This window comes from Artibeus jamaicensis, unplaced genomic scaffold, assembly GCF_021234435.1.
Source record: "Artibeus jamaicensis isolate MK-2021 breed Jamaican fruit bat unplaced genomic scaffold, CSHL_Jam_final scaffold_1964, whole genome shotgun sequence".
Lineage (NCBI taxonomy): Eukaryota > Metazoa > Chordata > Mammalia > Chiroptera > Phyllostomidae > Artibeus > Artibeus jamaicensis.
The window spans coordinates 51,307,501-51,319,865 of record NW_026522030.1 but is presented as its reverse complement, the minus strand read 5'-3'; the positions used below and the strand labels follow the sequence as shown (position 1 = coordinate 51,319,865).

At 36.7% G+C, this 12,365-nt stretch overlaps 1 protein-coding gene across 9 annotated transcripts in view; it reads left to right on the top strand.

The window, feature by feature from the left end:
• NFIB (nuclear factor I B) overlaps window positions 1–12,365 on the top strand; it is a 238,606-nt gene that overhangs the window by 223,527 nt on the left and 2,714 nt on the right. For 7 of the 9 annotated variants that reach the window (XM_037142762.2, XM_037142766.2, XM_037142760.2 and 4 more), the window contains one exon: window positions 8,561–12,365. This exon is cut by the window's right edge and continues 2,714 nt beyond it. In XM_037142762.2, coding sequence (XP_036998657.1) covers window positions 8,561–8,690 — 130 coding nt within the window. In that variant the 3' untranslated portion in view covers window positions 8,691–12,365. The remainder of the gene's footprint in view (window positions 1–8,560) is intronic. The other 2 variants (XM_037142765.2, XM_037142768.2) reach the window with 1 other exon arrangement.

Sequence of the window (12,365 nt, the reverse complement as noted above, 5' to 3'; positions counted from 1 at the left end):
CATACTTGAGAGAAAGAAAAAAAGTTTACGTTTGAATCGATAGGGGAGCCGAAGCGTGAAGAAGGCTGTTTGTTTTTTCTGTAGCTGTGGTCACGTCTCAAGCCGTCTGGTAACCAGGAGAAACCAGACATGATGTAATTCCAGATTGAACTTGAACTTCAGGGACTTAGGATAGGGGAACAATGGACCATAGGAATCAATAATGTCCATTTTCCACATGATTATGTTTGGAGCTTTAAGTTAACCTTTATGGGAGAAGCAGCAGGATCTTCAGTGTGACCAAAATGAGATGATGCAGAGACAAGATGTTAGAGGAAAGAAAGCAACTTTGGCCGTGATATTTTCTGAGCAGCACTGCAGATTCCAGCAGGATTAGAAAAGTTCCCGCTCTGCAGTAAACCGGTGGCCTGTTCAGAGCACTCTTTGTTCGCTTAGGTAGGACAAACTTAATCTTACGTTTCCTGTCAGATGATTTTTGGCAGCACGACAGGATAGGGAGGAGCGAGATTCAGAAAATTCGCAAATGTAAACCTTGCTGATTAACCCTTTGCATTGAGAGAATTATATTCAACACCCACTTTTTTCACAGATGTTTGATGTAAAGTGCAGCATTTACACTTGTATTATGGCTCTAAGAAATCAGCTTCATCAGCAGCCAACGCACTATTATTAACTTACCTTTTCTGATTCTCATGATTGCTAGCGCTGTTAGTAGGTATATAGTGAATTTTTAGTCATGTTTACTTAAGTAACAAAGCATATGAGTGAGTAGATAAGAATAATTACAAAAGAGAAATGTAAAGGCAAAAGCCTATTTAAGTTAAAAAAATTAAAGAACACAAATTTTGAATATTCAGAAATTGTAGAAAATTACAGTTATTCTTTCCTTTATTCATTTTTGTTTTATATGAAAGTGAATTCTTTTTGCACCTGGAACACAGTAGCAGACATAATACAAAAATATGTTCAGTTCCTCAATCATTTGCAATTTTGTGCTTCAAAATTCTGATACAAACAAGTTCTTTCATGTAGAGGTGATATTGTGCAAATAACACTGATTTTAGCTTTTAAGAGAAAATCACTTGGGAAAGAATCACTTTTTGCTTTTGTATGAAACTTACATTCGTATTTAACTTACTATGCCTTGGGCGATTTTCTCTAGTGAAAGACACTATTTGGAAGCTCTGTTTTTGTAGAGAATTTTGTCTGCTGTGAACTCACATATGCTAATAAGGGGAGCAGTGGCACTTGGGACAATGGCACTGAAAAGGAGCCCAAGGGGTAGGGAAGGATGCAGACCCGAGAAAGGGGATGGAAATGTACACGCAGGGTTCTCTGCGGCAGTGCAGTCTGTGGGGAGGAATCCAATAACTACTGTGGCCCTGATGATTCTATATTTTTTAATTGGCCGAAACTTCCCATTGCTACCTCAGTTAATGGATATGTACGTGTGTTTGTGTACTGTGATTTCTTTATAGTTAGTCATCTTTATAGTGATTCTCTTTCATTTCCAGTTCTAAAACATAGAAAATATCAACATTATTTTTTTTTTACAAAGCTAAATTTGGCCTATTTAGGGGAAAAGTATTTTTGTACTTTTATCTAAAAGTAAACATTTTCAGGGAGTAAGTCTTTATTACTTTTAAGTATATAGATTGCCTTCTTGAAAGGTCTTCTACGATTTTGTGAGAGCTCTTCACTAAAAGAGGGCAGTAATTAATGAGCACGTGCTATATTTAGTTGTAGTGGCCCCAGATTCCCCTGCCATGTGGCATTATTTTACTTAGAAAATGCTAGCACTCGCGCACAGTAAAGTTGATATTCAAATCCAATGTGCCCCAATAACAAGTACATCTGAAACAATTGAATATAAATTAATGAGCTTTGACAGCTTACTGTTTTGATATGTTATTTCAAAAGTGTCGGTCCCCAAGGAGCAGCAATAAAGAAGGCAATTTACCTACTTAGTTAAGAAAGAAATACATTTCTCTTTCATTACTATGAAGTGCTATTGCTTGCAGTCAGAATAATTCCATGAGCCACCTGCAGTTTATGCTATTAGCCGTTTCCCAGAGAGCCCACAAGAGTACTTTGGAGTTCAGGTAAGAGCTGGCCAGGGAGCTTTCCGATACTGATTATTACAAATAGTAATAATCATTAGAAATCATCTTGAATGCAAATAGGATCGTTCAGATGGCAATAATGAGCTTTAAAAATGCGGAAAATAAATGGAAGAAATCCAAGACCTGTGTAACGCACTTTGTGCATCTTACTTCTAGTCTAGTCTCATCCGAAGTGGAGTTCAGCAAACAGATTATTGATACGCAGCCACATCTGTATGCACATAAACAATGTCAGCTATTGCAGTCAGCTGAAAAGAATCTGCAGTCGGATAAAAGACAGTTATTTGGGTTGAAGTTTGAACCCACATTATGCATTCATGGGAACTTCAGTGTATCTAAGTGATATGGACCTTAATTTATCGACTCCCATATATAGTTCAGGGATACTATAAATCCTTGTGCAGTGATAAAAGTAAAGTGTGTTTTATGAAAGAGGTAAAATGTAGTGGGTCAGAATATAGACCCTAGAACCACACTGCTAGAGTTGAAATCCTGCCTTTTACTACTTAATAGCAATATGAATTTGGCAAGGCACTTAGCTTCTTAGCTTCAGTTTCCTTATCTGTAAGATCAGAAAAATAGCAGTACTTTTCTCCTAGGTTTGTGTTGAAGATTGGAAGCTTTACTGTAGGTCAAGCACATAGAGGAGTGCCAGGCACTGTCATTTAACAGGAACTGTCTAAATGCTCTAGATACTAGTATATTAAATACCATTTCTTGTGTTTTTAAACATTAACAAATTATTAAATATACTTTTAATACATAAAATAATTTTTAAATTTGTGGATACTTAAATACCACTGACACATGCCTATTTCTTCCACTGGTCCAAGTGAGCATTTTTCCACAAGGTGCTGTCTGCAGTTTTCCTATTGAAATAAACAGCTGGGCCAAACATACACGTACACCATCCAAGACAGCATGGTTTCGAACTTAATTAATACTTAATGACAATGCCTTTGCTTTCTCCTGGGCAGATTTTAGCTACTGATACATAAAACTATTTATTATATATTTTGGAAGAGATACTATTAATAATATCTGTATGTTAATATGATAGTTATAAAATTAATATTTAGCCAAGGAAGTTAAAAAATTTTCCTTCTTGGGGATATTTGAAACAGGTACAAAGGAATTGAAGGCAAACTGTTCTTTGAAGTTGTGGTATTCATTTTACTTATTGTCTGTATTTCCTGGGCCACTACTTATTTTTATTGCTATCTATAAGTAATGTTGCTATTGATACAGTTGATGTATGTATAAATATATACAATTTTTGTGCTTCATTCCTATGGTATTTTTATAAGTTTCTTGAAAGAACACTTACTATGTTTGCAGTAAATATGGTAATCTGATGATTAAATCAGCATGTAAAACCTGAATGAGCCATGTTATTACTAAAAAGTACCAGTCTAGTGAATACTTTGACATTTTATAAAATGTTTGACGAATGGGTTGCCCAACCCATTATCAGGTAAACACAGACTAGTCACATAAGAAGTTTTGCAATTCTTGAAATAGCTCTTATTATTTTAATCATCTAAGACTAATAGTTGAAGTGAAGCCTTTGTTTGGTCTCTTACTTGACATACGACTCCGTGTGATTTTATTCGGCACCCCGTGGTTACTGGGTGGTTACTGAGTTAGCATTTAGGGCCCAAGTCTTTTGAGCATAAAGACAGTCACACAATGCATACTTTTAAAAAACACAACCTTCAAATGTTGACTACTTGTTCAGAGCAATTTTCACTCTTTTTTTACTGGAAGGTACAGAGTCTGTTCACCTCTTGTAGATGTTAGGACAACTGTTTTTATCCAATTTATCCAGGATAAGAAATATATAGATAGTGTATCATTTTCAAAGGAAGAAGTGGGTATCTTCTTCCCCCTTAATCCTCACTGTAGGGTCACTCGAACAGAACTTCAAGTAGATTCGTTTTCAGAGGACATAGGTATATCAAATGTCCGTGTTGCTTGATCACCCAGACCAACCACATGCTCTGTGTACAAATCCGCTGCTGCATTAGCTGGGCTATGATCCAGCTGTGTGGAGCATGGGAAATTCAGTGTCAACTGAAGCAAATTCACTTTGTCTTCAGAAAATTTGTTCAAATGTTCCTTCTCATGTTGGGTCAATTTCTGACCTTCGAGGGAAGCAGTGTAATATAGTTAAATGGCCATGGGAATCAGACAGGACCAATTCATATCTGAGGTCCAGGTGGGTCAATTTGGGCAAGTCATTTAAGCTCTTTAAGTCTCAGTTTTCTCATCTGCGAGATGGGGATAATGATGGCATATTCAAGAGCTCATTGAGAGAATTCAGTAACATAGCATACATTAAATACTGGAGATGGCACCTTGCTAATAATAGGCCCTCAGAATGGTTATTTTCCGGAAGTTTCTCCCTTTGTGCTGAATAATTCTGTCCACCTGAACCAGACAGAAATCTACATTTCTTTCCAACTCAGCTGTTGTATCTTCCCCATCTCCCTTTGTCTGTTCCTCAAACAACATTATCCGGTGATCTTCCTCACTAAAAAAAAGGCACAGAAGTGTGTTTCTCTTGAAGAGTGGGGCCTAGAAGAAACACAGTGTTTCAGAGGTAGTCTGATCAGTATAAAATGAAGCAGGACCATCATCTAATATTAGTAAGGCATCTTAAGTTCAAAATAATTTCTTTGTTTGCTTCTTACCTTTATGGGACAGCCATATCACATATTTGATCATAATAATGTGAAACTATCACCCATGGTTATCAGACATTTTTTTCCTGCTATTTTGTATACACAGAGTAGATTTCATTAGGGTAAATTCTGCTTTGTGTTAAGGGACTGTCAAAAAATTTTTTTTGCTTTTTTTACTACCTGATTTTATCAGAGTCCTTATATTCCTTTTTTAAAATGGTATAGCTTTCATCTATACCATTTCTAAAGATGTAGTTTTCTAAAGATGTAGTTTGAACTTTCAGTCATGCTCATCTTCTGTTTGCAAAAAAAAAAAAGTTAACTGGCAAAGAAGTAAATGCATGCTGAAGGTATTGCTGAAGTAGCTTCATTTGGTCTTGAGTATTTTGAAATCTTTCCATTATATTCTCACGTCTCTTAGTAGACAGAGACACAACTTATTGGACTGATTATAAAATTATCTGGATAATTCTTATTCCATGATGAATTAAAATTATTAACATTATTAAGCATTTTACATATAACTAGTTTGTATATATAAATGAGTAATTCATATGTGTGTTTATTTTATCCATACCGGTGATCACTGGCATTTATTTATACAGAGAGAGTTAGTTGTATAAAAATTACTCTTACATTTTTACCAGATAAACTATGCAATTTGGGGCATTGTCTCTTTGAAATGAAATGAGCTGGGTTATTTTGTTTGAACATTTTTCTTTATATTATTATTATAATTGAACTCACTTTACCAGATAGTTTTCAGTGGGGCTACCAAAAAGCTCTAAAAATGTGCCTTACAGTTTTGAACTTAACCTACAAATTGGCAGTAAGAGACTTGTAAAATTCATATACGGGGTCTGCATAGTGTTAATGTTTGAAATTTATTCCCCCCCAAAGGTTCATAAACAGTATTGACAAATATATTGCACACTTCAGTTTTGACGTGGTCATAATGTAGGATGAGAGGTTGGAAAGGTTCAAATAAATATCTAAATTGAATTTGTTAGATATTTTGCAACAAGGGTTCTGTTAGCCACTAGCATCAATTCATTTTTACTGGGAATTTTCCAAAAAACAATGTGTCTCTTCTAAAGAACTGAATAAGAGAACTGTTGGAAAACAAACCCTAAATTCTTGTCTTTTCTGCTATTAGTAAGTAGACTTCTCCATTTATGGAGTCATGTCTGTTTTCAATCATTAAATATATCATTTATTTTTCTGAAGAATGCAACTTCTAGATGACTTTATAGAGCCCGTTTGGTTTAGGGCTGGCGCTGATGTGCCTGTTATTGGCATTGTCTTTTACTGCCAGCTATCATCAGTTTGAGCTAGTCTGTTTTGTCTTTCATATACATTTCCTGCTTCAGGTTAAAAATAACGGATATCCATTTTTGTAATTTATTGTATTTGTGAAAAAATGATTAACATCAGCTATGGCCAAACTGTGTAAGGGTTGGTAAGACGAGGTCATTTTCTTTACAGAATTTACCTTGCAGTCAGTAAGATTCTCGTAGATACAGATTATGATACGAAGTCATAAATGCTGTCCTAGTATTGTGTAACAAAGTGTGGTGGAAGTACGGTTGAGTAGCAAATAAGTTTCATGATTCATCATGTAACATCCTTCCTAATTAGGAGTGCAAAACACAGAAATAATCGCTGAAAAGTGTGTAGGAAGAAATATGTGAAAACAAGTCTCTTAGAAAAGGTTTCAATATCAACTTTTTTTGTAAAAGATTTTATTTATTTATCTTTAGAGGGGAAGGGAAGGAGAGAGGGAGAGAAATATCAATGTATGGTTGCCTCTTGTGTGTCCCCTGCTGGGAACTGGCCCGCACCCAAGGCATGTGCCCTGACTGGGAATCGAACCAACGACCTTTTGCTTCACGGGCCCGTGCTCAATCCACTGAGCTACACCAGCCAGGGCTTAATAGTCAACTATTATTAGTCTTTAGAATTATGTTTTTTTATCAGATAGTGAGGACATATCTTTTTAATTTGAAGTGTGCTTGTTTGAGTTACTGTTTAATTTTTTCTTGCATAGTTAATTTTTGTTAATGCTCAATATTTTTAATTTTAATTTTAGGGATGCCTGATTTCTTTGTATAGGAGCCAAGTCACAACATATTTTTTAAAAAAGATTTTATTTATTTATTTTTAGAGAGAGAGGAAGGGAGGGAAAAACAGAGAGAGAAACATCAATGTATGGTTGCTGCTCACGCAGCCCCCACTGAGGACCTGGCTCACAACCCAGGCGTGTGCCCTGACTGGGAATCAAACTGCTGACCCTTTCGTTCTCAGCCCGCACTCAATCCACTGAGCTACACCAGCCAGGGACACCACATAGTCTTGAAAAGGCATAATTGTGAGCAACACTCTTCAAAAATAGATAGGTGTGATTTGGAACATTTCATTGGTTGGTTTGTTTACCAAAAAATGTATTGAACATTTACCATGTGCTAAATGCTATGTTAAGTGAAGAGCAGAAAGAGAGAGAAGCTTTGCTTTCATGGAAGCTCATTGTCTATTCATAAAACCCCTTGAGCATAAAAGGTTGTTATGATTTTTTTCTGTGAAAATATTAACTAAGAAATATGTACCAAGCTTTCTTTTTCTTTCTTTTTTTTTTTGACAAAATTGTTCCTTACAGTTAATGTTCTATAAAGGTTTTTGTACTTACGGAATTCAGATGTGGATAAATGAGGTGTCTCGGCTGACAGCTGTGTTGATAGTCTCCATCTCACCTCGCGATTGCAAAAGTAAAAAGTGGATACTCAGTGAAATTTAAAACACTGAAGCCATGTCTCCATGTGAGACCATGACAAAACTAGGTATAGAATTGTCAGTTTGGGGTTTTCTTGGTTCTGATTTTGCAGCTGTTACTTAGCTGACACCGTGCTGAGTTGAGTGTTGAGACAAGCAATCCGTCGGATTAGGTGTATTCCAAAATGTGTGGTGTGGGGTTGTTTGGTGCTACGTAGATCTGGTGTTATTTTCCTCCATGTTCTAATTGTTTCATTAGAAATTAGGCCAATAGCAATTAGAGAACTGTTTTTTCCCCTTAAACAGCCTCAAATCCAACGTGGGTGAAAGTCAAGTTGGGTGGAGAGGGTCTAGAATGTCTTCTGCGTACCCGTCCAGCATTCTTCCCACTCACCTTCCCAGCTCCCCAGATGCAGAGCAGCTCCCACGTGGTAACAGTACTGCAGGGAATGGCCTTCCTGGAAGAAGTTTCTGTTCTCTTATTATAAGAGAAAAGAAATAACTTTCCTTACAGTTTTGAATTTTATTCAACCGATAGGCAAGTAAAAAATTTAAAAAACATCACTGAATTGCTTCTGAGATAAAAGTAAAACGAGATCAGAATATAACTGGCAAACTGTACTGCTACCATTGTCGGCTTGCTGCCTTCTCTTTTTTGATAAGAAAATCGTATTGTATTTATATCAAAGTAGATCGGATATTTTAGGAGGAATACCCTCAGTCAGAGTTCAACAGTTATGTATGAACCTGACTTGAGGATTTTCTGCTTCACAATCAGTCTTAACTTCCTTGAAAATGGTGGACCGTGTGTATATACATATAAAATTTGTAATTTAGCACATTTATTTCATATTAAACTGTAATTTTGAAGAGTTATAATAGCAATTTGATGCCTGTGGAACTTATATTTCTAATATTGTTGTAGATTCTAACACTGTATTTTTTTCTTTTTCTCTTCCCTCCTTCCTCCCCATCTCCTGTCAACAGTCCTGGTACCTGGGCTAGCTTGGTTCCCTTCCAAGTATCAAACAGGACACCCATCCTACCGGCAAATGTCCAAAATTACGGTTTGAACATAATTGGAGAACCTTTCCTTCAAGCAGAAACGAGCAACTGAGGGAAAATGAAATACAACAATATTTTAAGAAATTTTTCAAAAATGGAAAGAGGAGGACTGGACAAAACAAAACAAACAAAAAGGGAGAAAGGAAAGAAACTGAAGAAAGAAGATAATAGACCAGCAATTGCAGCACTCACAATCACTAATTCCCTTACGGTTGAAACTGTAATGACATAAAAAGGGTCGATGATATTTCACTGATGGTAGACCGCAGCCCCTGCAAACGTAGCCTTTGTTACATGAAGTCCGCTGGGAAATAGATGTTCTGTCTCTATGACAATATATTTTAACTGACTTTCTAGATGCCTTAATATTTGCATGATAAGCTAGTTTTCTTGGTTTAGTATTCTTGTTGTTTACGCATGGAATCACTCTTCCTGGTTATTTCACCAACGAAGGCTAGGAGGTGGCATCAGGGTGCCGGCTGACGGAGCCACGAGCCAGCCGTTTTATAAGCACCCTGATTTCTAAAAGTTAAAGAATATATATGAAATCTCTGTAGCCTTTAGTTATCAGTACAGATTTATTCAATTTGGCCCTTAACCCAGCCTTTTCCAGTGTTGAACCCAGTTTGAAATCTTTAAAAAAATTTAAAAAAAGAAAAAAAAGAAAAAAGGAAAAAAAAAACAGTTTGAACACAAAGGCTCTATGGAAGAAATGCCTCTATGTAGGTGAAGTGTTATCTCTGCATGCAACAGTAAAAATTAATATAATATTTTCCCCACAAAAATTTACCAGAGGCAAGTGCAATTTATACATTTATATCTAAAGGGGAATCGTGATGATAAGTCCTTCAGCCCTTGGACTCTAAATTGAGGGGATTAAAAAAGGATTTAAAATAATTTTGAATGAATTTATTTTCCCCTCAGTTTTTGAGGGCATGAAACAAGCATTCAATTAAGACAAATCATATGCTTGAGGAAAAAAAAAATTAATGAAAACACAGCACTTACGTTGATTTAGCTGCAGCCTCCTTGGAGGCCAAATGTATTTATTTAAAATTACTGGTTGCATCAAAAACCCATAGGGTGTACAAAAGGTTCTATAAAATCTGCATTATAGAGACAGAGGCAGGCAAACATCCATGTCACAAGGGTAAAGCTCACAGTTTACAAATTGGGAAGGCCAGGGTGTTGGATATAAAAACGCACTCTTGAGAAAACAGATGTAATCAGGGTGCTGAAACCTTGCATGGTGCTTTCAGACATTAGCCCTTGTTCAACAAATTCCTTGTATTGACAGATCTGTAGTGTGCATGGGCAGACACATTTTGCCTCTATGTCTCTTGAAATTTTAATTAAAAATACTCTTTCCAGTAATCCTAATTTGCACGAAGATATAATGTCCACATTACGTGCCTTGCCTTGAAATCTAAAAAAAACAGAAAGAAAAAAACCACAAAAAAAAACAAAAAAGTGACATCAGTACACTTGTTTTGCTGCATTTATTATCATTTTAAATCTTTACCATTTTTATGACAAAATATTTTGTACTCCAGACGAAGAAAAATGTGTTACATCATGGATTTTTTAGACAGTTATACCTTTATCTCACATTTATAAAGCATATCATGGCTGTGTATAGTTGCCGCTTAAAAATTGTAATCGACCAGCAATATTTTCAGTATTTTGGTGTTTTTTCTATTAACCTTTCATGTTTTTCATCTTCCAATTAATATTTGGGGGGAGGGGTTTCAAATTTATACGAATTATGCAATACCACGTTTTGCCTATGTAGGTAGTGCTTTTAGCTGTATTGGTTATTATAGGTAAGTACACAGATTTAAAAAAAATAATGTATGCTTTTTTTGTTTGTTTGTTTGTTTGTTTGTTTTAATTGACCAAAGTGGGTACTGCTATTTTTGCAGTGTGATGAGGTCCTTTTGTGTACTGAGAGATGGACAGGGGATTTTTTTTAATATACATATATATATATTCTGGGGTGGGGGGAGGATTTGTAACACTTTACAGTGTAGCTGTGAAGCGGTGCACCCTGAGATGGGCCTGGGCTGCAAAGCGACTGTTCTGCCTACTGTGACGAACTTCAACTTACACAGGTTCCCCTTCTCTGACTTCCCACCTGGGGTGCAAGCTGAACTCATTTCTGGTTTTCATGACAATAGAAATAGTAAGAACAAGTGAACACAACAAATTCTCCTGGAGGCAGACTTGGCTTAAAAACAAACTGTCTTACCTTTTTTTTTTTCTTTTTTCGGTGGTGGAAATTTTTCTTGAGAGTTTCAGATCCGCAGTGGAGAGCGAGCCTTTCTCATATTTGGCAAAGATATTTGTTGGAATATCCGCATAGCAGATGTTTCGCGCTTTGGGGGTTTCATACGTGAGTGTACCTTCTCCTGCAAAACGTCTCATCCCAGCTGGAGGGATTGCTCCCACGTTCTTTCCCCACCACATCTCCCCATTTCTTCATTTCATTAACGATAGTGTGTGATTTACCTGTGACTCACCACTTCAAATGGACGGCCGTGCCCTGGAATTTTCTTTTTTCTATATCCAGAAGATTAAACAGACGGTTGCTATTATTAAATGTATTTGGACTTACAGATTAAAATCGAAGTTCATTTTTTAAGGAACAAAAAGATAAATCTTGTTAAGTTTTCGTTTTATCTGCCCTTTTAAACTTAGAACCACAGCAGAAGGGAAATAGAGGATTTTAAGAAATGAATGTTCCTGTGGATGAATTAAGCCCATTAGATGCTAATGGGATTTTTTTTTAAGGGATGGTACCTCAAATATATATATTTGATTTAGTTTCCCCTGAGGCACAGAGGGTGAGTAGAGACTGGTTTTATTTTTATTTTGCTCTCCCCCACACCGCCCCTGCCCCAAGTCCCACTGAGAGAATTCATTACTAGAAGGAAAATCTTTCAGAATTAGTGACACATGGGGGCTGTCTTGAGGGTCCTCCTGGCCCCCTTTCTCCAGGCCGTGGCCTAATAAAATAATGTCTGTTGTTCTCGCAGCATATCATTTAATAATGAATACTTTGGAACAGTGCTTATGGTCCTGAGAATTGCATTTGATTAGCCCATTCATTCTGATAGCCCAGATGCTGAATAGCACAGCAGGATCCAAGCAGCATAAGGTCAAAAGTAAGTCCAGTCATTTCTGTGATACTTGCCCGGTATCATCTCAGCCAAGTTCTTCATGTATTTTTGACCTATTAGGTGAACACATCAACCTCACAGGACGTGCAGTATTTTTTAAGAGCAGACCCGCTCTCTTTTTTGCCAGTGAATGAGCAGTTCTAGCTAACTAAGTTACACACTGTGGATATTCCTGCCTGCCTCTTGAATACAAAGGACTAGTTCAAGTGTTGCTATTTTTTTCAATCATTTTTTTCTCCTTTCCTTTTGAGATAAAACTATTAAGAAATACTACTATATATATATATATATATATATATATATATATAGTCTCAAATCCATTTTTTGGCCTCCTCCTCTTTTACCAGGAAGTATATACTGACTAAGGGCCCCACGTTTGCAGGTCTTGCACGCCCCTCTCTTACCCAAAATTGCAGAGCTTCAGGACGGTGAAGGTCACCCAAGGACATCAGCAGGGGGTGGTGTTTCCAGTCCCCGGTTCCGTGGCACTGGTCAGCTTTTGTTGCGCGTTGCTTTGCAGCCCACCACTCACAGTGCCTCTGAAGTGT